Source organism: Diceros bicornis, chromosome 17 (genome assembly GCF_020826845.1).
Source record: "Diceros bicornis minor isolate mBicDic1 chromosome 17, mDicBic1.mat.cur, whole genome shotgun sequence".
Lineage (NCBI taxonomy): Eukaryota > Metazoa > Chordata > Mammalia > Perissodactyla > Rhinocerotidae > Diceros > Diceros bicornis.
The window spans coordinates 5,342,803-5,370,784 of record NC_080756.1 but is presented as its reverse complement, the minus strand read 5'-3'; the positions used below and the strand labels follow the sequence as shown (position 1 = coordinate 5,370,784).

Below are 27,982 nucleotides of genomic sequence, written 5' to 3'. Positions count from 1 at the left end.
TATGATTCTTTTCTTCTGCGGAAGTGTGAGAGTATGAGTTTGATGTCACTAAGGCATCCAGAGGCATCTTCCGTTCTTTAGAAGTTTCTCACTTTACATCTCAGCTATACATTTTCAGAGTAGTGTAAAGTAATGTTACTTTGCGTGCATTTTGCAAAATCAGCTGCTTTTTCTACTATAATTAGGGTTAAAGCACTAAAATAATTAAGGTTCTATCAAATCCTAACCTGTGAAAGGCATGCTTTTTAGGATTTGAAAATGGAGAACATTGTGACAAAATACGTTTTGCATTCTTCAGCGTGAAAAGACAAGACTGCTCTAAAAGTTATTGATCACTTTAGTTGTTCTACTTTATTGGTGCTAATGTAGCACTTTCTGGGTTTGCTTTTAAAGAAAACCGGGCAAAACTAATTTGCCACTAGATGGAGCCCTGGCTATTTGGGTAGAAGTCAACACGACAGAGTGGGAACATTAAATCACCCAGTCATATCGTGCTGGAGGGCCCCCCGGTATGTGAGGCCCTGAGCTTTTAATTGTAGAATGCATCTTTGTTCTTTGCCTGACCTGCAGAGTGACATCACTCCCTTTCTTCCTGTGCGCCGGCTCTGACACAAGCCAGATGGCCGCGGCCATCGGTAGGCGCGCAGGCCGCCTGGTACCACAGTTGATGAAACGGCGAGGAAGACGTTTCACGGTCAGCTGCGGGAGCACAAGGAGGCTGCAGCTTTGCTAAGTAATTACATTTACCGTGCACACTTTATTCCTCACAGAGAAGGTCACGAGGAAGAAAATACATTTTTATTTATAGTGTTCTGAGGTATAGACCTTTGATCTTTTATTAGTCAGTAGTCTGTTCCAAAGGAATGCTCTCTTTTCACTGCTCTGCAGTCACTCGTGAAAATGACATGTTTATTTATGTTTAATGGTTCTTTCAGGCTGTGCATTGTGATACTTACCTTCCCGCTTCCTCTCTTTTGTCTCCAGTTAGTAACACAAAAATGTTTTAGTTTTGTAGTGAGTTTAGATTGGAGAAGTCAGAGTTCAGGCATGTTAATACAAGCAGATTTCTGTCAGATATACTCCAGAGTGATTTGGTAAAATATATTACTGTTTATTGCATGTTTGTTCTTCAAGGAGGTCAGAAGAGACCAGGAACAGACTTTTATTTGGGGGTGGGGGCATGAGGGTCAGGAAATGAACAAGACGTTAATTTTACATCCATTTTTGGACATTTAGTGGTTAAGGTCACTTGTAACGCTAATTTTAAATAAAATGCTAGAAGTTAATGTTCATTTACTATTTTCCATCTTCATTTGAAGTTAATCTTTACCAATTGAAAGACTGTACAAAACTTTAAAGAAAATCCTAACTGGACTTAGTCTCTCAAGTTTAACACACACAATTTTGAGATTCTTCCACAAGATTCGTTTTCAAAAGCTTTAAAAAATATTTTTACGGCTACATTGTGAATATTATTCACAGGATTGACCTAGAAAGTTTGATTTTTTTGAAAAAAAAAAATTTGACCTAGAAATTTTTTGATTTTTCACAAAAATCATAAAATCAAATGAAAATATTCGCTATGCTTTGTTCAAACTGAACACTGTTCTAAAGGGAAGACTCCGAGCTGTCCCTAGGTTATTTGGCTTTCTATTAAAAAAAAAAGAAACTCGAACAAAAGAAATCTCTCAATCTGACAATATTTTCCCGTCTTCTCCAGGGAAGGAGACTTGCAGATATTGCTGGAGTGTGGTGTGAGGCAAGCACGTGGCTTTGCAGTCAGATCTCACACGGTTTTCTAAGCCGTCTTCCACCAGTTAGTTGCTTTGTGCCCTTGGACCTTTCAGCTTTGGTTTCCTCACATATGTATTGGGGGATAAAACCTACCTCCTCTGTTTATTGTAAGAATTAAATGATACAATGTGTATATTAGGCCCCAGACAGTTCCTGTCACATGGTCTGAACTCAGTAAATGCTAATTCCTTTCAACTGTTTTAAACTTCCTCTCTTTTCTGAACCTCTTGCAAAATGTGTTCACAGATTACGCTATTATATCCTGTGCATTTTATTCCTGAGATATAAAGAAGCCTGGGTTGAAAGTAAGCTCACCCTTCGAAAAGTAGGCATTCGAAATTTGTTAGCACCGTGTGTGTGTTCAGTTCCAGATAAAACCGTAACCGTCAATTGTGCAATGAATGTGTTTAACATTTGTGATATTTTAACTTGTTTTTGTTTTCTTTTTTCTCCTACTCAGCTCTTGCCCCTGTTCTTTGCCTCTGGTTTTGTTGCTGAAGATAATCACAGTGATGTCTGCATTCAACCTGCTGCATTTGGTGACAAAAAGCCAGCCCGTAGCCCTGCGAGCCTGTGGGCTTCCCTCAGGTGGCTGCTTCTTGTACCGTTCTAGTGAGGCCCTGGTGTGGGCGGGTGGTTCTGCTGCAGGAAATGATACACCATAATGCTTTGCTAAATTTCGTTTTCTTTTACTGGGGCCCTAATTTGAAGACGGAAATTGGTTATAAATCACCACTCTACTTTGAGTAACATTCATTTCCACAGTCCTTACAACCCTTGGAAACATTGTCCAGTTTCCTTGCTCAATATATAATGGTCACCAATATTTCATGATATCTTCTTGTTCTTTAATGCACAGTACACATTTGAAAATCATAATGTTCATCAGAGGCTGGCAGTCTTGATAAAAAACTGTCCCAAATCACACAAAATAGGACATTCATCTTGTTAAAGGATAATGAAAATGCTTTTCCTCCCACATGTGGTCATTCCTTTAGGAAAGAAAAAATTAAAATGAACAACTTTTAGTATAATAAAGTTACTCATTTATTGTAGTCAGGAAGAAAATATGTTCCACTTAACAATGACCAAACAAACCGAACTAATATAGCATGTGACAACTGGTTCTTAAATTAGAACCATCACACTTTTAAGAAATATGATTTTAGGCATTTAAACAAGTGAGGCATGAAAGTCCAAAATTTCGTTATGTGCCTATAAGTTTAATATTTTAATTTTATTATGAAAGTCACAATGGTCAGATATTTTCTGTGAACATTATTGTCAATATTATTTATATTTTCTGTTAATGTACATATCTCTATTACTATATTGTATAGAGAATTTAATTCCAACTTATTAAACGTTCATTGAATATTAACTGAGTGCCAGGCGTTGTGTGAAGCAGTGAGGAGACAATGATAAATAAGATCAAACTGATTCACTTATTTAACTAGTACAGGGTGGTGATGAAGCTGTGTGAGGACCATTGAACCATGTGGTGATAAGACTAGACTAATGGCATTTACACCTGGGATGTCAGGGGAAGCCAGAGGAGGATGATCCTAGCTCTTTGCTTAAGGGAAGAATTTTGAAAGGAAGGGTGTAGGTCTCTGAAGTTCAAGGAGGGCTTTTTGAAGGGTAGTGTTTGACGTGAATCTCAGTCTATGAGCAACAGTTAGCCAGGTGTCCAAAGAGGAGGAAGGATGTTTCTAATGTGTGGAGTGGTGTGGGCAAAACACAAAGGCCTGCAAGAGCAAGGTGTGTCCAGAGAAACTCGGGTTATTTCATCTGGCTGGCGTGGGTGGGTGTGGGCCAGTGGGAGAGATGAGGAAGGAAGGTGGCCACAGCATGAAGCACCGTCTGTGATGTTCTAAGGAATTGAAATCTTAGGGAAGGGGTGAAGGAGGAATGACATGACGATTTGCATTTTATAAGGATTATTGATTTAGTATGGTGGAAGGTCAGTGCTAGTTCCGGATGTTTCTGTGAGAAGGCTGGGGTGGCAACTGGCCTAGAAGGGAGCATAGGGCGTTTGTCTTGAAGCTGTATTAAATAGTAAATATCTATTAAAAAAAAGATTTCGTGTCCATTTGTGGTGACTTGAGAAGATACTGAAGCTAAGTGCACGGGGGCCCCAATCAGTCTTCTTGGTGCGTTTGCATCCCCCACCAGGCATGCGCCTGAACCGCCAGCCTAGAGTAGACGGATGAATCTGAGGCTGGAGGGACTCACGACGTGCCGAGAGCCTTAGCAATGGTCATTACAGTGGGTTTGGAAAGAAAGGGGGTGGGTTAGAGAGAGATTCGGGTTGTAGAACTGGCCAGGTTTATCTGTTGAGTGTGAGCTTGAGGGAGAACATCAACCATGTGGAACATTTTCGTAACTCTGTACTACATGTAACAATTGGAGTATGGAAATTATTTAGTTTGTACACAGCCATGTTTTCCACTGAAAAAAACTCCATTGTGTGAGAGCACCAGCGTAGTTCTTGTAACAGGCATTTGCAGAGGCTAAGTATTTAGAGAAACAACTTATTAATTAACAGGGTACTTCACGAGATGTGACCATCGTGGAATTAAAGGGTTTCATACTGAAATTGTTTAATCGGGATATGTGTCTTTAGGTTTTGATATCAAAATGATTCAAAGATAAATTCAAGAAAGCTGATAGTGCTTAAGAAGTAACCACGATAGTACACTGCTTAAGCACACAAATTCTCGAGTTCGACTGTATTTGAGATACGGCTTTGCCACTTAACTAGCTGTGTGGTTTGGCTTCCTTGTTTGTAAAATGGGAATAATAATAGTGCTCACCGGAAAGGTTGCTGTGAGAATGAAATAGATTCGGATGTGAAAAATGCTTAGAACAGCGGCCGGCATATATAAATGTTCGCCAAGTTCACTATGAATATATCAAAATAGATACATATATATTTTGTATTTCCCTAGTACAATAGACTTTTAAAAACATTTAAAGATGTCCCATCTTTTCATTTAACTGTTTTTACTTTACTAGGAAGCACAAATGCACTTTATGTTTGAGAAATCACCATCTCAATCTGTTGCTTTGATCTCTTTGTTTTACTTATACATCCTGCTGAACTAAAATTCAAATCTTATAAATATACACTGCATTTCTTTTATTCTTACTGTCCAATACTGATGGAAGCCCAGAGACAGTCTCTGTCTTTTTGGCTTGCAAACCCATTTTAATTTGATAAATGAATTGGCTAGACTAGTATTCCCTAATTCCTTAGCCATTCAAGCACCACTTACTTTTTAAAGTGTTATGAAAGTCAGTCTTCCAGCGTTTACGTATTTTACAACTTAAATATTAGCAAAATCTTTATCATCCATTTCTCGAACAGAGTTTTACTCTTAGAAATACAGAAATGTTGAAGACATTGCTAAGTTCAACAACAACGAAACAAACTATTTAAATTTTGAAAAATAAAAATGAAATCGAAGTGGGGATTCAAGTCCTTTACTAAGTCCTTTGTACAAGTAGCAAGGGAAGAGGCCAAAATTGGAGATACAGGAAATTAAGGTGAAAGTTTGAAGTCAAGCTTTAATTTACTGTTCCCTGGTCAAAACCCATTACAACAAAAATCGCTGTAAATCAGAAAGATCTCTGCTCCCTAGCCAGTACCCTAGGTACTGGCTAATTTCAGGTATTATTCAATACGAAATAATTCCAGAACTAAAAAGTAATTGGAACAGGCCCTTAAAGTTGATTATAACTGGATTGACCTGTATGAGTGCCGTATCCCAGAAGAGTGATCTGTCATTTTTCAGCTTTGACTTCCTTTACTTCTTATTTTTAATAAAGCATAATTTTAATTTAGAGGTTATTAAGTGCATCTGAGTTATGGTTCGCTCATGTTTGTAATTAAAGGTAATTTTTTTCTCAGAATTTCTTCTTAATTTCCTACAACAGTTTCTTTTATATATTAAAAAGAGCACTGGAAATGGAGTCAGAAAGCCTAACCACAGCTCTGTCATTAATTGTGTGACCTTGAGCATATCAGTAAATCTCTCCAGATCTCAGTCTCTCTATCTTTAAAACAGGGAACTCAAATTAGATAATTTGTTCCGTTGAAATCCTATGATTTTATTAACTGTCATTTGTTTTTGCTTTTGTCTGTGGCTTAATAAAATCTTAAAACTCAGTACTAATTAATGGCTGGGAATTTACAGAAAACTCTGCTAGGTTGTGGTGGGAGGACAGAAATATTTTCTATGTTTGAACATTAGAATTCCTTACCTCTAAATCAAGACTCAAGCATTATCTGAGGAGGGATTAGGAAGCACAATTTTATACGTAGTTTCAGTGCTTGATAAAAATTAAGTCTAATTGTAGCTCAGACTAGATATCATGGTACCTTTCAGCCAAGTGAGAGTATTTGTCTAAATAGTACTAATTACAGTGATAAATTATACTTTTCTCTAACATCAATCACATAATATGTGGTTGTTACTCTTACTTGACTTTAGTGGCCTATTTAACAGTCTCCATAAGAGACTGTTAGAGATATTAGGCTCCAACATTAGATACTTAGGCTCCAACAGAGCCATAAGAGCCACATGGCTCTTATGCAGTTTGTAAAGATATTATCATAATATTCTAATGTAGAAATTAGAAGTTTTAAAAAGAGATATTTTGCAAATGGTGTTTGCAAGTCATAGAATATCATCTGTGTCAAGAGAACTCTACGAGTCAGAGGCTTGTGGCTCCAGGGCTTAGCACCGTGCCTGGCACTTAATAAATATTTGTTAAATGGATGAATAAACATTTGGAAAGTTTACACGTAGGTGAAATGATAGCTATAACAGAGAGTGCAAATTTATTTGAGACTCTTCTATATGGGAAGATTAAAGTCAAGTTCATAGTTCCATTGCGTTTTGAATATATTGTGAAAAACAATTTCTCTTTTCTCACTTGATTGCATTAATACATATAGTAGATAACTTAGGTATAAATCACCTTGTAGCCAAACACGTAACAAAAAAATGGTAACACAGATTCAAGGGTATATTATCCAGTTTGCTTTTACTTTTTTTCTGTCAAACAATTTGAGTTTTGGTAGGAGATAAACCGAGGAAGGGAATAAGTGCGTATTGTACTTACCATGACAATTAGGAATTTTGGCTCATTTGATCACTTTTCTTTGGAGCAAATTAATATTGTTTTGTATGCTTTAAATTCTCCATTTGTAAAGAGGAAATACTGCAGATGCGCACTAAAACAACATCCACAGATAAGAAGTACTACTGTTTAAGCTTGAGCTGGCAATAGTTCATTAATAGCTTCTGATGTTATATTTATCCTTAAAAAAAATAATTGAAGGGGCTGGCCCGGTGGTGTAGCAGTCAAGTTCGAGCCCTCTGCTTCGGCAGCCCAGGGTTCGAAGGTTCGGATCCCAGGCGTGGACCGACACACCGCTTGTCAAGCCATGCTGTGGCGGCGTCCCGTATAAAGTGGAGGAAGATGGGCACGGATGTTAGCCCAGGGCCAATCTTCCTCAGCAAAAAGAGGAGGATTGGCAACCAATGTTAGCTCAGGGCTGATCTTCCTCTCACACACACAAAAATAATAATTGAAGTTATCAGTGTGCTGTTCACCTACTGAATAGATTGACTTTCTATATTACTTTTTTTTTTTTTTAACCTTTTTCGGTCATGGAAAGATGAACCATCTCCATGTTTCTTTGATAAAGATTATGACTCTCCTCCTCCAGAAAATACATATGTGTATCTACAAACAATTTTTCATATAATTTCAAGTTTTTTTCTTAGATATTCTGAAACTCTTAAAGGAGGGCTCTTCGACCACAGCTTCAGAACCTGTGTTCTAAAAGATACACATGAAACCAATATAAAAACTCTGATCAGAGGGCAGTATTTCTCTTTTTTTTTTTTTGGTGAGGAAGATCAGCCCTGAGCTAACATCCATGCCAGTCCTCCTCTTTTTGTTTGCTGAAGAAGACCGGCCCTGAGCTAACATCTATTGTCAATCCTTCTCCTCATTTTTTTCCCCCCTTTTTCTCCCCAAAGCCCCAGTAGATAGTTGTACGTCATAGTTGCACATCCTTCTGGTTGCTGTATGTGGGACGCGGCCTCAGCACGGCGGGAGAAGCGGTGTGTTGGTGAGCACCCGGGATCCGAACCCGGGCTGCCAGTAGCGGAGCGTGCGCACTTAACCGCTAAGCAACAGGGCCGGCCCCCAGAACACAGTATTTCTAATTTCTGTACTGATATCACCAATGGAATCTCTCCCCTGGGTTTAGATTAATGCCCTCTATTCTCCATTTTCACCATTGTTATATGTTCATCTTACCTAACTTCTTTGATTATATTAAAAATGCTTTGGGCAATATTTTTTTAAAAAAAAGAAACAAATAGTTTTTAAAAAGTAGACACAAAGTTCAACTCACATAATTCATAGAATAATTTGCAATTAATTAATTGAATTAAAGTATCCACTTTTTCCAGTAGATGGCACTAGATTTACATTCTTTCACAGCATGGTTGTACTGATATCATTAGCACATAGGTGCGTTGTGAAAACTTAAAACTATATAAAGAATATGAAGTTAAGAACATATGGATTTACAAACCAAAAATTTTTCTGCTTATATTATGTTCAAACAATATTTGTAGAGTGCAAAACCTTTTTCCATTTTCAATAGAATTCCAGCTCCCTTGTGCTTGGACATCTCATTGAAATTGTCTTTCATGTGTAGACTTTCTATAAACTAAAACAAGTTTTCATAAATTAACTTATCTTGTATCCAAATAGCTGATTTAACAGTAATTTATAGTTTTATATGCAGCTAAATTTTCTTCAGCAGACCACCCAAGAATTAAAGAAAATTTCACATTTTGTTTTGCTATGTTTTGAATTTGTATAGAATCTTGAAAATGTTGTTAGTTTAACATGAATTGTTAAGCATGAATTGTTTTTTGCATCAGTTAAAGTATTTTTGGAAACTAAGAAAAATTATATTTAAAATGTTGATTAACGAGTACTCTGATGCAGCTAGCTGTATATTTTTCTAAAACAAAATGTTTTAGTAGCTCTATGATATAATAAAGTTTTAGTTAATGTTGAAGAGTTGTTGTATAGCATCTAATTACCACGTGAGTTTTAAAAATTATTTGTGTACAAGGCTAAATTATTATAGAACAATACATCTGTATGAATAAGGTGTTGGGCATATGGTTTGTTAAATGTAAATTTGGCTAATTTTTTGTTAAATATGGAATAAATTCTTCATATTATACTTTAATAATTATAAAATACATAGAAACATCTGGTAGCAACAGAGAGAAAATGGGCATGAACAAATAATAAAACAAATTTTAGTTTTGTTTGAGAAATTCACTGGTTAATTAACAATGACTGTAAAGAATATAAAACATATTATGAGTTCTAAAAACAAATGATAATTGTACGGGGTTAGATTATCTAGACAATATGGACTTTTGGGAAATCATATAGGTAGAGTTATTAGATGTTTATTTATCTAAACATGTTCACAGTAATGCTACCTAACAGATCACAGGAGGATTTACTAAAACGAGACCAAGCCACCTTTTGCTCTCCACAAATGTGTTTAATGAAGGAGTGAGGAATGAATGATGGTTCACAAAGACTCACTAATATTGAGGCTAGACACTGGATGAATTTTCATTATTAGTTCTTTGGTTCTTTTCTAGTTTATAGCTTCAGCCTAAACATTTTATTTAGAGACTGAATTTCTCATGGCTGCTTTTGGTAGATATATTGTAATTTAAAATGCTTTAAGTAGATTTTAGTGAGATGCAAGGGCAAATTACCTCTAATTACTTTTTGAGCCTTTGCATTTAAAATCAGTCATTTATATGAAAATTTTAAATCTTCATTTCGTTTATTTCAATTCTCTAATTTTTTCTCTTTTTTTACATTTAGTATATTTGCACCTGTATTAGTCACTTAAAATGCATGTTATAAAAAATATACCATCAAATGACAAAGATTTCAGTTATTTAGGTGATTTGTAAGAGCTATAGATTTGTAGAATTTAAATTTACTCAATAACTAAGCATTTCCTTCAACACTAGATATATTTATTATATTCAGCCACATAATTGCAAATGAAGAATGGAATGCTAATTTAAATCATTAGATTATTTGAATTTTAAGCAAGCAAAGAAAATCCAAAATTCTTTAGCTATAGTTTTTAAGATTTTGTTTTGTTGCAGAAATGCATGTTGACTCACAGAGTGATACAGCTGTTCATATTATATTTCATTTTGATTAACATTGTAATATTTCTCGTGCAAATTTTAGATAACATCACAAGTCTCAGAGCTTGCCATTGTATTATTGGTATTGAAGAAACAGATTGGAAGCTTAATCTGTATTTACTATTTTGTTTCTACCACCAATTTGCTTTATGGCCCCAAGAATCTGTTTTGTACTTTTTATACCTATTCTTCATCTGTAAACTGAGAATGATATAATATTCTTGTCAAATCTTTCACAATTAGATATAACCCTCAGGTGTTAACATTATCTGACATTTCTCAGAAATTTATTCTGTGCAACTTTAATCTCTGGCTGTAAGGGAGAATAAACTGCAAAAATAAAAAAAGGAGGAGATGGGGCATCAAATCAGTCTGGAAAAGGTGATGGGTTTGATCAGCCCAAATCTGTTTCTAGTACAGGAAAATCCTTGGTTCCTGCAAAGTAAACTCCGGAAAGGCAGAGGTTTTTGTCTATTTAGTTTACTACTACATCTCAGCAACTACAATTATGTCTGTAACATAATAGATGTTCAATAAATATTTGTTGAATGAATGAATAGATATGAATAAGTAGCATCATCTTATGTATCAAAATAATGCCACCTTGAAAGTAACGTGATCTCTGTTTTTAAGGAATGTACGTTCTGGTGAGAAAGATGGCCACTTTGGGTCCAAGTTTTGTTATCTATAGGATGAAGGAAGTTATATACTTGATGGTGTTATGATTCTGTATAAACACTTCCTCCTTTGCTTTGCTCTGAGGGGAGAGAGTAGCAGTGAGAAGCATTGTGCTGCTTTCTGCCCAGAATGGCAGACTGCCTTCTTGGAACAGGATTTGAAGCAGTGACAGTTCTTCTAAAGGATATTGAAGGAATACGTAGATGTGATTAGCAAGAGGTGGTAGGGATGGGGGATGGTGGCATGGGGGTGGGAATGGACTGTGGGACGGGGTTAGTAAAAAGGGGTGCGTTGAAGCATGGGGTCGAGAGAGAAATGGAATGAATGAATTTATTAAAGGAGGAAAGCTACAAAGAAAGCCTGGCTCTCATTAACCAGGTGTGTGACCACAGCAAGTCACTTCTTTGGACTTTGGTTTCCTCATGAGGGCTTTGGACTAGAAGTTCATCATTTCCCAAGTTATAATCTGAAGAACACTAGTTCTACTAATACCCTGTGAGATTGATCCCATCATCAAATTGAGAAACTCTGCAGCTGCCATATTGTATAAATTCTAAGATGCACTGTTTTTACATTTTATCATCTTGGTAATCAGGACGTAGCTTAAAAATCATTGTGATAAGAAAGCATTGTGTCATAGTTTGATTGGCAACTCTTTTTTACTTTTCTAGTGGAGCAAAAAAATAATAGTGTGTCAAAACACCACGTATTTAATAACGCACATCAGCATAAGAAAGTCTCTGAGAAGGTCTTCATGAAGAAACTTGTGTCACCTAGATTTTCCTAATCTGATTTGACTATGGAAACTTCTTCTCACTCCCAAGAGGAACAACCTGTGAGCATTTTTTTCAGAGCTAGTGTTTTACAGAGTACATTTTGGAGAATGCTGGAATAGATAATCTCGTAGTCTTAAATGCACAGATTTAATGGAATATTATTCATAATAAAAGATTTGAATGTGGAACTCTAGAGAGGTAATAAAGGATTCAGAGTAGTAATAAAGGGAAAAAATTTAATCCATCATCATTTATCCTTTTTTTTTTAATTTCACCAATTTATTAAGCAAATATTATTGTTGCAGTTTTTAAACTAAATTCTAAGGAAGATGGCCAAAGGCATCTTTTAGCAAACATCTTTTAGGAAGAAAATTTAAATAGCAGTAATTAAAATGGAGAGTTGAATAAATATTTAAATACAATATATACTTATTTAGTGTTCACTCTTGTCCAGGCACATTGCTGGGTGCTGGGGATGCAAAGATGACCGAAATATATATACATGTTGAATAATTCAGGAGAAGTCTTAAGCTTTTTCTTTAGTTATCTGGGTGATAAACAAAAATGTAAAATTTTTGACATTTTTTTTCTCCAGAATCTCTCAGATTTTTCTGGAATATGTAGACTCAGATTTAGCTGTCCATTGAGTGGCAACTGCAGACTTGTTTTCTGCCCATTGTGCTTAATTAATTTAAATTTTAAATTTGCTTTGGGCAATAATGTAATTTTAGAAATTTACAAAGCTGAGCTCTTGGACAATAAAAATTTTATTTTCTTCCTAATGAAATATACTTCATGTTACATTTAAATAAAACTCTGCATGATAATCTAAGAGAGGGCTCCTTTCCTTCCTTTTTGTGGGTGGTTACCTCTCATCTCTCCTGCAGTCTGTGCTCCCAAGAGGGCGAGGGAGGATGGGAGAGAGAGCTATTTTTTGCAAGTCTTTTTGATTGCATGTGAAATGCTGCATGGAAATGAGCCTGTCTGTTTTTAATTTTTTTTTTTTTTCCGTATGGGCTATGATGTTCTAGTAAAGACCCATACTGGAAAAAAAATTAAAAACAGGGAACTCCAACTTTGTCAGACATTTCACATGCAATCAGATAGACTTGAAGTTCAGTGACTTTCTCTTCCACTATCGTCACTTGATGATGGCAGTGCCTTTAAAAATTCTCTTTTTACTCGTGTATGCTTTGCAAACAAGAAAATGCTTTTTGGATCAAGACATGTTTTAAATATTTCCCTAAACTTTATGGGAAACTTTATGGTCCACATTAATAGAAAAATCATTGCTCTTGGTATTTGCATTACATTTTGAAGAGTTGATAAGGTACTCTTTAGTTCTTTTTGATACTTAAAGAATGCTGATAAAATGATCACGTGAATTCAACAATTAAAAATTTGTGGGACACAAATAAAAGATAGAAATGTGAAATATAGTTTCTCTCTTACAGAGTCATTCAGGTGAATGTTTCATCGGGATGAATGTAGTGGGAGACCTCTCCATTGTCCCCTCTCACGAAGATCACACAGCCTCACAAATGAGAACTGACTATTAAAGGCTAGGATTTTAAATCATGTTAGTAGGCTTTAGGTGTTGTGGGAAATACATTTACTTCCATTGACTTACAGTGAGACACACATTTGAGCATTTCCCCCTGAATTGTAAAACTGCCTTATTTCTCAGCTCCCGAATTTCTCCTCTTCCAAATCTGAATCCATGCTTTGCCCTGGCTGTTTTTGCTTTAAGTTAGCTGATACCACTTACACGAGAGACTCTTCGCATTTCTTTCATCAGGAGAGGATGCTTACCACCTTGACTTGGGGCACATTTGACCCCACGACATCTCTCCGCTTGTCTAGAGGGGGTTCTCTTCCCTATTTGACTCTTCTCTGGCCCTCTGACCCTGTAGATGCTGTTTCTACAAATTCTCTGTTTTCCATATCCCAGTTAGAACTGGACCTACTCAATCTAGGTGCGCAAAGTTGAAGAGTGTTGACGTCGTCTTTGTTTACTCTCTTTACACAAAACTTTGTATATACTTTTACTATTAAGACTGCACATTGATTGCTTTTCTTATCTTTTCTGCTAGAATATGTGCTCTCCTAAGGCAGAAACCTTGACTTATTCATTTTTAATTTTCCAGTGCTCATCACAGTTCTTGATTAACTGTAGATGTTTAGTAAATAGTTGTAGAAAGTGTGAATTAATATTAGTCTTAACAGTTTGTATCTTCAAAGAATTTATAAATTGGGAAAATAAAGCAGAAACAATTGAAGACATTTGAGAATAATTGCAAAATAGTATGTTAGTCTATGTAAATAGTACCTGGCAGAGTAAATACACTAGTTCTAAGGGTGTACAGATGAAAGGATGATCAGAGTAGGGGTGAATTTATAGAGTATGTAGACTTGGAAGGAAAACTTGCTTGAAAATATTTTCTCAGTTTATCTATTCAAACCTTCAATATGGAAACCAGAAGACCAATTTTTATCATTCAGCTATGTACCAGTAAAACATATGGTCCTATTTAATTCAAGAAGTTTAAAATGGTATGTTGCCTTGGCATGCTTATAATGTCCATTGATGTTAATTAGAACTCTGTGCATGCATCGACAGAATATAACTGAAACGGATCTGGAGAACTGTCTTGTGTGAAGGAATAGAAAAACAGCAAGAAGGCATGAAATGTGATTATTACTATGACCAATAAAGATATGATTTTTCTCACATATAAAAAAGAAAGAAATCTTTAGGTTAAAAAGAAACAATTGTCTGCTTTCTGACTCTTAAGACCTGGAGTTTTATTTTCTTTGTGTTTTATTAGGACTTGAAGGACAGATGAAATTAAATTGAACCTAAACGTAAAAATTAAGAATGGTTTTAAAAAACGGAAACTAAGTTGAGGTACTAAGTTTATCCTTCTCCTAGTTCTCGCTGTTCCCTGCTCTCACCTCAGCATCACTCTGAAGGGGAGAGTTCTGAAGTGCTTCCGAAGGGTCAAAGCGTTGTTTGGCCAAAGGACTTTGCTCTGTAGGCCCATCAAAAATATATCCCCCAAAACATCTATTGAGTATCCTCTTACACATGACTCCAGGTTGGGAATGATGACCTACAGTCTGAGAGGGACGACGTTGAATACACAGAGCAAATGAGCAGAGCCTGCTCTGATTCCGCGTTCAAAGTGCAGGCAGACAGATACTCTTTGAGAGCTGTTTTGCGAATAGCACTTTGCTAAAAGGGTATTCAATAAGATTTCTCTTGGAAGTAAAAAAGGTAATGCCTGACAATGTCTGTACTAAAATATGTAATTGTAAATTTCCTGGTTTAAAAGCATATTGTTTGCATGTTTGAATTGTTGCTTATCTACCCCATTCATATTCAGGTTTTAGCACTTGTGTTTGCTGTTGCCTGTCTCTGTCTCTCCACTGGAGGATGAACTTTCTAGCCTGTTCATCTCTTACATTGGCCATTTCCTCTGCGTGTTCAGGTGTCAGCACAGCGAACTTCCTCTCTTCCTTCAGGGGTTTGCTCAGACTCACCTTCTCAGTGAGGCCCACCATGACCACTCTCTTTAAGGTCACAGCCCTTACCTCTAGCCCTCTCAGTCCTCTTTGCTGTGCTCAGTTTTGCTTTTTTCCTTCCTGTATTCTTACCACCTTCTAAGAGGCTGTATCATTTACCTACTTATTTTCATTGTGTTTTGTCTCTTCCCCTACCCCTGCTGCTTTCCTCGGAGCTCCATGAAAGGAGGATCTTGATTTTGTTCACTGGTATATCCTATGTACTCAGAGTAATGCCAGCATAGAGTAGGCACTCAATGAGTCATTGTTGACCGAATGAATGAGTATATTTTGCTCAGCACAGTGCCTGGCACTCTGTGAGTGCTCAACGTTTTTGACGACTTGAAAAGACAGTAAGAAAAAATGTCAGATCAGTGGCCCTCAGAGTAAGCCCTGCAACCCCAGTTTCCTGGACACTAAGAGTACCGTCGCCAAGACGTCATGACGTCTCAGATTGTGTGTTAGTCTCAGGAATGTTTCCTGTAGTGTAGGTCTGCTGTGAGAGAAGAGTCAGAAGTGTTGTGTATGCTTCTACAAGCATGGAGTTTTTCTTCCCTGTGCTTTGCATGTTTTTCTTAAAGCCTTTATTGAATTACGGGAAGGCAAAACAAACAAACACGAAAAAATGGTTCATGGGATATATTTTACATTCTATTCTACGAATGCGCTAGATTTGGCTTTTATAAAGGCCCACTTATTTAGAAATTCCTAACACTACTATATGTGGAATAAAAATTTATTCAGCTTTCTAATACGACAGACTAATAACCAACTGAAAATTGAAATTTATAGTGAAAATAAAAGTATACCATTTTTAAATGTAGTAGCAAGATATTTCTACGTGAATTTTACCATTTTAACCTAGTACACACAAAGCAAGACAAGATAGTTTTATCACTTCTTATTTGTCTCGGGAAAATATTTAATAGTTTTATTTTTTCCGATCCTAGAACCAAAATTAAAGTTATGGGATCTTGAGGGGTTTTTTTTTGTTTTGAATTTTCACACTGAAATATAAGATTTATGACTTAAAAGTGCTCTTAGATTTAGGCAACAGATCTGATTTACCTCTTAACAGAAAGTTAAAAAGCCTTTCAATGTTTTATAGACTTTGTGAGAATCCCCTCTGAACCTTGTCACTGACCCTCTGCTGAGGGAATGAACACAGGGAAACAGACATTGGCTAACAGACAAGTGTATTTATTTTTCTGGATGTACTATGGTGATTATTACTTTTCTCCCTTATTACCTTAAGTTGTTAGTGGTAGTTTTTAAGCTGAAAGTTATTGCATAATTTAAGAAGAAAGTCATAGCATAATTTTTCCTCACAGAAAATGTAACGACCATGAGCTTTGCAGTCAGACAGCCCTGGGTTTGAGTCCGTATATCTACTTGCTGTTTGTCCTTCGTAAGTTATGTTATAACCTCCCTGAGCCTCAGTTTCTGTGTCTGTAAAATGGGCATGACATCTACCTCCTAGAACTGTTGAGAGGATTCCATGTGGTTATGTAAAAGTGCCTAGAAATGTGCCTGGCACCTAGTAGGCACTCAAATTTTAGTTTCCTTCTTTCAATTCCTATTTTAATCATTTTAAAAGATACGTTAAAATCCTGTTCTGAGGGAATTATTATAGAAAAATAATTATTAGTAAAATTTTGCAATATACTGAAATACCTGACCTGGCTACCTTTTAAAATACAGTTTTCAGAATTTACTGTAATCAGGATGATAATGTGATATTGCATTTATTCAGGCAGTGTTTGCTGAGTGATAGTGCCTGTGATCCTTGTAGCAGGCCTGCGGGGGGGCGGGGGTGTGTGTGCAGTACGTGGTCACGTGACCGGGAAGAGGCAGAGCCAGAACACGGACTCTTGCTGTCAGTGTATTTCTGCTGACAGCAAGAGCTGCCCACTGGAGCTTCAGGACAATGCTGGCATTGAGGCAACGACACCGAGCAAGCCTCAATATAAAAAGAGACTTTGGGTATATTTCAGTTAATAAATACCCTTGGATTGGGTTCAAGATGGATCTTATCTATACTGAAATGACTCTAGGGAGAAGTGTTATCATTAGATACCTAAGTGGCAGTGTTACCCGCCCCAGCCATGCTTTGTGTTGCGTGTACACACGTGCACACTCACTTGTGCCTTCCAAGTGCTCTATTAAACATTTAAATAAAGGGAAAAATCTTTCCCTAACATACTTCTAAGCCAATTTAGAGGTCATTGAACAGATGTCATATAATACTAATGTTAAATTGCCCTGTGTAATAAGAAAATTACAGTACCTAAGTGAAGATAGTAAAGGGAAACCATCCAATGAATTATTCTAGAATTTCAAAATGAAATGATTTCTTCAAAATTAACAGTGGCACCATATGACTTTAGAAAAGTGAGTCTGATAGGGAGAAGGGAAATCAGAGACAAAAGGGAAGCCTTTCTATGTTTGTTTATGCCAATTTTTGCTTACGATGCCAGAAGAGCTAATGTAATAGTATGGCTTTCAATTGTCCAGGAAGTATATTATTATTAAACTATGTGGCAAGGAATTTATTAAAATCTGATTAACTTCTCATTGAGTTGTTGAAAAATTACGATTACTGTTTCTAGTCTACATAGACTTCCTCTTGCTGTTAGGTGCACTTTAAAAGCCTAATTATTTTGAGAACATAGTATGACCAAAGAATAAAAACGTACGAAGTTTGACAACTTTAAATAAGCACTAGCATTTCTTAAAGAACAAACCTCACTTACAGTTAGGAAACAATATTTATATTTAAGGTTGAAAAGCCAGGATGTAGGAAAATTTTGCTAATTTGGAAGATGACCTTTAAGTGCACCAAAACCAAATAATTTGTAGGCTATGACATAGGGCACATTCCTGCAAAATTTGTGTGAATACTGCTTTAGTGGTTCTTGAAAGACAAACAAAGAAAGCTGGAGTGAAATCTTGGTCCCCCTCCCCAATAGGACGGAGAATAACAAAGGGGGACCGCGGCACCCTTTCAGAGCCCGCCATTAAAGCGAGGTCTGTGTAGCACAGTTAATGAGATGGTTCGTGGTGGAAAACAATCTGTTTTTAAGAATGTTTAGATCAAAAGTAATTTCTAGTCTATGAAATAAAGTCTCTTCAATACCCTTCATTCACCAGGAAAGCTTTTATGTTTGTATTATTTACTTCAATCAGATGTTTTCAATTTTACCTTTTCTCCTTGTACAAATACTTGACATGGTTCGTCAATACTGACCAACAGTTTTATTCTTTCTCTTCTGAAAAGAGAGATTTTAGAGAGAGGGAGACTGAAAAAGAGAGAAACGTCTTTGCCTAAACGATTTGCAAGCATCTGTGCTTTAAGCTACTTTTTATGAACACTCCTTGGTAAATGACTCAAGGTAAAAAAGCAGAAAAACATCCAATGTTAGGAAATTGCAATCCAATACCATGTAATTTAAACCTGCAGTTGCTTCTCTTGTACTAAATGACATACAGATGGGTAGCTTAGTTCTCTTAACTTTGGGAGCACAATTGGTCTTTTTGTATGAATGAACATATATTAACAAAAATATTTTGGACAGAATTCTTTGATTCTGATTGTCCAGATTTTAATTATCCATGCCATTGGAAAGAATAATTTCAACCAAGATATTTTGTCGTGTTAAATGTGCAATTAATGAATTTTTTTCTGGACAAAGAGAACAAAGATGCAACCCTTCTGACAAATCAAGAAATAAAAACAAAAGATGACCTTTTAAGAAGTCTCTAGTGAGTTGAGAAGAAACTCACCGATTGCAGTCGACTGATTATTTCAGAAAAAGCAGCTCTGCATTCAAACTGTGGAGAGGCTTGCTCTGACAGGACAAATGTTTCTCAGGGAAACATTTCTATGTCCCCCTTGGAAAATATGAAAAGTGTAAGTAGTTGGTATTTGGAGAAAGCCTAGCGTAATATGGGGCCCAGTGGGATGAGAGACCAGCACGCCCTTAGTGATGCGCCAGCTGTTCCTGTTGCTCTGTCCAGGGCCAGCGTGCCTTGAGGAGGATCAGGAGAGGCGCTGGGTGACAACGCACAGGCCCACTCCGAAGTGCGCCTTTCTGTTTGGCTCTTGTTTGCTCTTTTCCTGCCCCCATATTCTCTCGTAGAGAATCAACCACTCTCTCTTGGTGGCCCTGATTCTGGAAGCTGATATCCTTCTTCAGTCCCACAAGTCAGGGTAACTGGTTAGTTAATTTTCTCCTGGTTTAATTTGAGGGATCTCACAGACTGTGACATTAGGTGCCTTACGGTAAAAGAAGTGGAAAGCCTTTCTACTCCTAAAACATATTTCTTTATATTTCAAAAGAAGTTGAGTTTAATATTCAGGAAACTAAGCAAGCTTTCTTTCAGTAATTTCAAGACGTGGTAAGAAATCTTTGCATGTGGGCCATCCGCGAGCCTCCCCCCACCCCATGATGGACGCTCAAGAGGAGCAGTTTCACTGCAGTGAGTAGGGGCTGCCCTGTCCTGGAGTTATATTTCTTTTCAGTCATTTGTGCAAGTGAAATAAAATGCTACATATAAACAGGTGTTGTCCGAACATTTTACTGCTGTCTGTATAGGTTGAACTAAGAGCTGCCATTGTTATTAGAATCATATTAAAATTATTTCACCGTTCAAATACACTAAATCAGTGAAGTCTTCCTAGGTATACTTTGCAAAAAGAAAATGTTTGTCTCTAAATAAAATCACATCCAGCTCTGGTGGTCTAGTGGTTAAGATCTGGCCCTCTCACCAACGTGACCAGGGTTTGTGTCCCTGTCAGGGAACCACACCAGCCATCTGTCGTCTTTCTGTGGTGGCTGCATGTTGCTGTGATGCTGAAAGCTAGGCCACTGCTGTTCCAGCAGGGTCACCGGAGGTGGACAGGTTTCAGCAGAGTTTCCAGACTAAGTCAGACAAGAAAGAAGGACCTGGCCACCCACTTCCAAAAAAGTTGGCCATGAAAACCCTGTGAATAGCAGCAGAGCTTTGTCTGATAGAGCACCGGAAGGTGAGAGGATGGCGCAGAAGACAGGGCAGGGTTCTGCTCTGATGTACCTAGGGGCACTAGGAGTCGGAATCCACTCGACGGCACTAACAACAATAAAACCACGTTCTCTGTTCCTCTTTGTCTTTCCCCCTCCCTAATTTTTCTCACCCTTTCTTTGGAATGCCTTGAATCTGCATCAGTGTAAGTGCCTTCTCCTGGAGTCTATTAAAAAGTTTCTTGCTGCCTGTTTAACGTGCAGGTACAGTCCTTAAAGAAACATTTGTTTTTAAGAACTCTACGGAACCCGGTGAAGTGTCTGACAGAATCAGAGAACAACAATTCCTAGTCGTGGAAAAATACATCTTTAGGGTTCAAAAAAAAAAAAAAAAGGATGGTATTTAAATCTCCCAGAATGGAAATCAAATGATGAAGGTTTCAGCTGTTTTACAAAGTTACAAAATTATTGAATGGAGAATTATTATTTAACCCGATATGCCCATCATCTTATATATACAGTGTAAATACTTGTAAGTAGAGCTATGCTTTTTGAGTTCGTTTGAAAAAAAGAATTTCAAGGTATTGGGAGGCATGCAGGATGTGCTACCATCTTGTGAATGTTCGATGAGTGTTTACCATCACATGCTGGCAGCTCTGGCCAGAGCACACTGTCAGTACTCCAGTGGAATCACCTGAATCTTGAGAAAGATTCTCTTTAGTATAATCAGCCGCAGGTCAGGTAAGTTTGGTGCGTTAGGGACTGGTCTGGTCACTGACAAGTGACGGCAGAGGCTGTGTGGTGGCGGCCAGCCAAAGCAATTATTTAGGATTCAAGCTAAAAAGCCTCCTTCTCCCATATCTCTTTCCAGGGTCATGTAGGGATAAAAAGAGCTGTAAGGTGGTCTTTTCCCAGCAGGAACTGAGGAAGCGGCTCACACCCCTGCAGTACCATGTCACTCAGGAGAAAGGGACGGAAAGGTAAGGTGAGCTCTAAGAAAGTTGTTAAGCAAGAGCAAGTTTTCTTCATCCCCCCTTTGAATCCTCTTCCTTGCCATTTAATTTAAAGAATTCTATACTTATTTGCTAAAGTCTACAATTAGTATCCTTGAAAAGGTTGAAAATGGTATTGTTTAGGTTAAGACTAAGTTTTATTTATTCTTTCTCCCATTTAATGAACACTCTATCTTATGTAAAGTCACAAGGCTTTTATTAAGGGCCTGTTTTTAGTTTACTACAAAATGTGTGGAAGTAATAGCAATTTAGGTACATTTTTTGGGAAGACATCACAGTAAGCAAAACCATGAGGGACATGGCACTGTGCCAGGATGCTGAAATTTTGAAGGTGGCCATTGTAAGTATAGACGTTTTGGCTGCAAAAAGAAGGTAGCATAATTTAGTTCCTTTCTGCCCCACTCCAATTTCTTTTTGAAGCACATGTGGAGAAAGTATTTATTGGCTCATTTGTGGTTGGAATGTCAAAAATTTTCAATAACTGCCCTCACATGGCTTTGGTCCTTGGAAGTTCGCCCTAAGTCCTGAAAAAAGAGTTTGTTCACTTCCAAGACTGTTTTTAGTGAATAAAGTGTCTCTCTCAGCTGATTCCAGCTCAAAGGTAACTTGCCAAGGTCCAGCCATTTTGTTGTCTAATTTATACCATGGAGCTTGGCATAAGGCCGTAACTTACCTCTGATCCAAATTTATTAATGATGTAACTACTTGTTTTCATTCATGAACTGAAAGAGCTCTTCACCACGCATGGGGTCCTTGTTAATGGGCAACACTCTCGTCCTGTCACAGTGTACACTGTTTACTGACTGTACTGAATGTTGAATCTCTGACAAAGTCCACCCTCACTGCACAATGAGCTAGCGGTGGACTTGTTCTCGGCCCAGGAGGACTTCTAACCATCCTGTTGTGTACATGACTAGCAAAATGATTTAATGCACACAAACAACTAGAGATTAGGTCATTCTTAAAAATTCTGTTTATAAAAAAATTGGACCTCATAAAGAGGGCGAAAGGATAATAAAAACAAGCTGTGGAGCACACAGACTTTTTGTTGGACTTGCACAGCTGATTTGTATTAGCTGAATGACCTCCTAGCCTTTAAGATTGTTAACTTAGAAAAATATTCCCTTAAAGCTGCAATATTCCTTTTCAAACCAAAAAATAAGACTCCTTCCACTTGAAGTCTTGGACCCTTCTGCATTTTCTGGTATACACTCTTGGACATCGTAGAGTAGTAGAAATCTTATGTAATAATGTTTTTTTTCTGAGATTCTGAACTACAGGCTTTTTTATTTAAATCAGAAATTTTTTCTCTAAGCATTACATAACTAGATGGCTTGATTTTTTTTTTTTTTTTATTTAACCTGCACTAGTTTGGAGTAGTTCTATGCACATTTTATTATATAGATTTGAAGTATATTAGTAATGTTCAGATTTCCGTATGTTTGGTCTGTTCTCATTTTAGGACAAAAAGCCCGTGAAAGATTTATTAGAGAAATATATTTTGCGCAATATGTTCGATAAGAAATAATGCTAACTTTGTTTAATTTTTTTTATGTTCTGTTTATTGTTTATCAGTGCCTTCGAAGGAGAATATACACATCACAAAGATCCTGGAATCTATAAATGTGTTGTTTGTGGAACTCCATTGTTCAAGTAAGTATGTTAAAAACCTACAGATACGGACAAATCACAGATGGCAAAACACTAGTTATTGCTTGTTCACATTAGAATCTTTTCATTACTGAATTTTCTTATTTCTATTATTTCTATTTGCCACCCCACAAAACAAAAGTAATTATTGACTTTCATGATAAATTACCAGTTTGGTAGACTGGCTGATTTTGCACTATTTGGATCTTTAAAATACCCAACATTAGCTTGTTCATTGCAGTAACTATGCGGCTTAGCAGAGCTATGAAGGAGATTTTGGTGAGCATAGAGATGTTTATGTATTTATTGATTTTTCTATCATCCAGTGATGGTGCTAAATTTATTTATTGGACCATAATGAAAGTTCTTCATGTGCATCCTTTGGATTGAATAATATCCGCCAAGTTGATTATTTGTACTTCTGCAATAAGGGCAATACCTGTATTGAAGGTAACAGGGGAATTATAACAGATATTTTTACATATGTAAGCAAATTATATAATATGAGTTTAACAGTTTTTGCATTGATTCAAAATCTTTATTTTAGAGATCCCAGTAGTTTACTATAAAACAGGCGGTACATAGACTTTTTCACCAAAATAGTTAATTCAGACAGTGTATTCTGGAGATTATGGATCTTATTCAAGAAAGGGAAAATTTTTACAAAAAATTTATTTACCTAGGTGGAGAGAATCCTAGAAGTCCTATACTTCCCATGGGGATGCTGATTTTGGGGAATAAAAGACAGAAACCTTAATTGAAAGTAAATGTCATTTATTTAAAACAGAATTACAAATTTCTTAGGGGAAATGATCAAACAAGAATCAGATACATGTAGCATGTAAAACATACTTAATATCTTTCTATAAATGTTTCCCGTTCAAAACACTAGCAATTTACACATTTTCCAGAAATAACAAGAAACAGTAGTTTCCTTGAAAAATTTTTTTAAAGTTTAAAACTTTTCTTTAACTTTCATAAACGTTATTGCACATTAGTGTTGGTTGAGAATCTGTTCTGAATTGTTATGTATTTATTCTTCATGTTAAAAAAACCAGCCCTTCAAATTATCCCCCATTTCCTCTCAGAAAACACACATCCCTATATTTCAACACCTTTAGCTTGTGTCATAATAGATGATATAACACTTAAGATAGTTGCTGAGCCATGTTAAACTTAATATCCCAAATGGTAAAAATCGACCGCATCCCCTTTGCTTTTTGTTTAAGATTCTCCATCTCCTTTGCCATCATATGATTCAGTAAAGTAGTAGATCTAAGGAAAACTTACTATTTTAAATAAGAAACACAACCACTGTAAATGAAGAGTTTAACCCATGTGAGATTTTGAGTCACAAATACTAAAAGCAAGACCCTTATCCAAACATGGGTGCTGGCAGGGTCCGGGAGTTGCACGTGCAGTGTGACGTGGCCTCTCTTTCCTTTAGCATTCTTGTAAGGAAAGCTTTATTTTCCAAGTTTTTAAAGAATATGGTTTAATATTTTTATTCTACTTTTTCTTTTTTAATTGTATGCTTCTCCTTACCTGGGTTCTTGTCAGTTTTGGAGGAAACATATCTCTGCTTTAGCCTTCCTTGTAGAATGCAGTAGCTCCTTCTGGTGCTGCTGCCTCCATCCTGGAGAACTTGTCCCTCGGCTGTCCACAAAGACTTTCCAGGGGCCACAGGACACGGGGACAGTTTTGAGGGAATCAATTTTCTGGTCCTCAACTTCTATACGTGCACTTTTCTGAAGCTGGCGTGTCTGAGAGAGCCTGTGGTTGGCCATTTCTTCCTTTCTGTCTCCTCCATCGTAATCGCCCTTCTCCCACTTCACAGAAGATGTCACTCCTTTCCCCCATCCCAAATCTTACTGTGATTTATTGCCCCAGGGTAAAAATCTCTAAGGCGTCAAGCAAAACGATAGTTAGGAATACGTTACTTCTGTAGGAGAGACCCATGAAAGCAAGGCCAAAAAAAAAAATATTGAAAAATATTGAACTGGTAAAAAAAATATTGAAATAGTATTTCATCTTGGCAAGGCTCAGTCTGCCCGCCTGCTGTCTGCTTATCTATCTCTTCATCTGTTGTCTGTCTATCCATTTTCTACCAGTCTACTTGAGACCGTTGTCATGGAAATATGTATCAATGTACTTCTTCGAATTAAAAAAATGGAAGTCTTTTTTTTTGGACAGAGATTATGTCTGATTTGGTTGGTAGATACGACAGAGAGGACTGCCTTGGCAAATTAGGTTATATGGTGAACTTCATTCATTAAATGATCTAAATATATAAACTGTAAGATTTTGAGAAAAATATATTTTATATATTTTATATAAATATATTTTAAGCATGTAATCTATATATAGAACACCAGAAAATTTATCTTTTTCAACTATTTAAATTCTTGATAAGAAATTTTAGCTGTTACTTTGAAATATATGAGAAAGTATGTGTCAGTCAGCTCCCAGTCTGGATACAGAAACCGCACAGTAATTGGAACAGGAAAGTTTAATGTAAAGAATTATTACCTATAACAGAGGATTGTGGTAATGAGGGATTGACTAGTAAGAAGTAAATAGAGATTCTGAAGAATACAGAAGTAGCAAATACAAGAAGCAATCATGACCCCTAGGGCTGGGATAGAGGCCAAGGAAAAGCTTCCGTTGCAACCTCCCCTCCTCCCACCCCCCCACCTTCCTCTCCCTGGGGCCAAGATCTGGACCTTGTTGGAGAGGGCATGGCTGTAGCTCACTAAATGGCAGAGAAGTCACTGTGGTGCCATGATGGTGCAACTTTCTGGAAATGTACCCTCTGGGGTGCTGGGGAAAGCTGTTTACGGGGAGGTGTCTCACTGGAGGAACTCCACTACAAAACGACCTGAGGGGAGTATGGGAGGGCGAGGGGGCTGCTGGCCGCCTGGTGCTGCTGATCCCTGTGCACTGAAGGCAGCACCTAGCACGAGAGAAGCTGCTTGTGCAGCAGGAGCTGGCGCTGGAGCAGCAGTGTACACTACCAAGGCTGGATGCTGGAGAAGCTGTCTACGCCAGGAGCCAGGCGCTGGAGAAGCTGTGCACAGTGAAGGAGCCGGGTGCCGGAGAAGCCGTTCATACTGCAGCAGCCTGGCACGCGGGGAAGCCGCCCACGTCGCAAGGGCCTGGAGTAGAGAAGCTGCATGTGCTGCGAAAGCCAGATGCTAGAGAAGCCGCCAGCTCTGCAGGAGCCTGTTGAGCAAGCGTACTGAAATCAGGAAGGAAAACCCTTTTCTCCTGCGGTCTTTCTCCTGTGCCCTCTACTGACAACGTTTAATATCATGTTAGCTGACAAAGAAAAAACTATTTAAAGGTCCCAGCACCATTTTAGCAGAGCTGGCAAGGAAGATGGATTTAGAGGTGAGAGGCAATAAATTCATAACTGGCACAGAGTCTATATTTTTTTTTTCAAATTCTTTTAGGGGTTCATGAGCAGAAGTTTGAAAACCACTCACTAGTTTAGTGAATTAATGGCATCACCCTAGATGCCCTCTTGAGATAGCTGGTTTTGTGCTCTGAACACGAAGTGTAGGAAACAGTTGAGGGGTGTTTGTGTGTGTGCGTGTGTGTGCACGTGAGCGAGAAAGTGTGTGGTGTCTTTGTTTGTTGGAGAACAGGGAGTGAGGGAAGAAAATTAGGCAGAAAAGACTACATAGAGGAACAACATGAGAAATAACAGTGGGAGGGAAACAGATAAGAAATCAAAAGAAAGAAATGCTCAAATGGAAAATGCCGAATGATTAGCAGTATGAAAAGGTTGTTTTGCCAACTACCATTTCTGTTATCTTATTCACGCTCATAGTGTGTGTGTGCACGCATGCACAAATGTGTATAATCGTGTTCATTTACTTGACTGTTATATATAATACTTCCTTACAAAAAAGGCCATTCAATTATTCTAGTTTCATTTTCAAACTTGTCCTCTACCCTAAATACATTCCCTTTCAACAATATACTGCTTTCTTGCTGCTTACCAAGTACAAGAACCTTATTCACAGGCTGCTTATAAACCAAATGTGTAATTTATTCCATGGTTCACATTTTCTTCACATTCACAAATTCTACTAAGCTAGCTTATTTCTCATATAATACTACTGACTTTCAGTTAGTAAATTAACTGACAGAAGCAAGAATGTTCTCTCCTCTGGTTATTTGAACTTCTGAAATTTCATAAAATGAATTTATTGCACATCAGATAAACCAGAGAAGGCATTGGTGAAATAATTTAATTCAGAAAGTATTTTTGACCACTTTTATTTTGCTTTGGCTGACACTTTGCCAGGTGTTGTGAAACAAATAAAATTAATTTATGAACTGTTTTTTCCTTAAGGTACTTATAGTTTTGTTGGAGTGATAAGAAAAACACAGTAAAAAATTAGAAAACATGGAAAAATAATGTTAGTATCTATCTGAATGTGCCTGTTTGAAATGCTTTCATGTGTAATAGGAAGGGATGTGACTGCCTCAAAATATGGCCATTTTTCATGGAGGAGATGAGACCACACTTTACCAGGCAGAGAGAAGGGTTTAGTTTTTCCTAGATAGAGGATGCCTGATAGAGAATGCCATATGAGAAGAGGAATTAGAGATAGGATCAAAAGTGGATTTTTCAAGGAAATAGGAGACTGGTCCAGTAGGAGTGGGGAGGTGAGTTATGTTGGGAGTAATGGGAGATAGGGCTGGAGGGTTAAAGGGGACCAATTAAGGAAGCCCTTTGATACCAGAGAAAACATTTAAATTCCTCCTTGAAATTCTTTAATCCCTGGCATCTTTTCCTGTAAGAAGCCCTATCTAAGCCTTCTGGGGTGGACTTGGTGTCCCCATCTCTGCTCCCATAGCACCTCGTAGGCACTCTGTCACTGCAGTTTCTACTTTGTTTTGTAATGATCTGTTTACGTGTCTGTCTGCCCACTAGGAAGTGAGCTCCACAATGACAAGGCCATGCCTTAGTCATATTTATATCTCTAGCCCCTGGCATGTATATGTCTAGCCCCTGGCATGTATATGTCTAGCCCCTGGCATGTATATGTCTAGCCCCTGGCATGTAATAATCACCAAATATTTCTTTGTTGATCAGATGTAGGTCTGAACTTTGTTGGATGGATTGTGGAGAAATTTTGAATAAGACAATAGTGTGATGAAATGGGAAGTTAGTCATAACAGTGCACAAGATAGATTTCTGGGGG

The 27,982-nt window shown here is 37.3% G+C and overlaps 1 protein-coding gene across 1 annotated transcript in view; it reads left to right on the top strand.

Moving 5' to 3' along the window:
* MSRB3 (methionine sulfoxide reductase B3) overlaps positions 1 to 27,982 on the top strand; it is a 162,153-nt gene that overhangs the window by 26,858 nt on the left and 107,313 nt on the right. The window contains exons 2-4 of the mRNA XM_058557707.1: positions 2,255 to 2,382; positions 20,975 to 21,083; positions 22,692 to 22,769. Coding sequence (XP_058413690.1) covers positions 2,307 to 2,382; positions 20,975 to 21,083; positions 22,692 to 22,769 — 263 coding nt within the window. The 5' untranslated portion in view covers positions 2,255 to 2,306. The remainder of the gene's footprint in view (positions 1 to 2,254; positions 2,383 to 20,974; positions 21,084 to 22,691; positions 22,770 to 27,982) is intronic.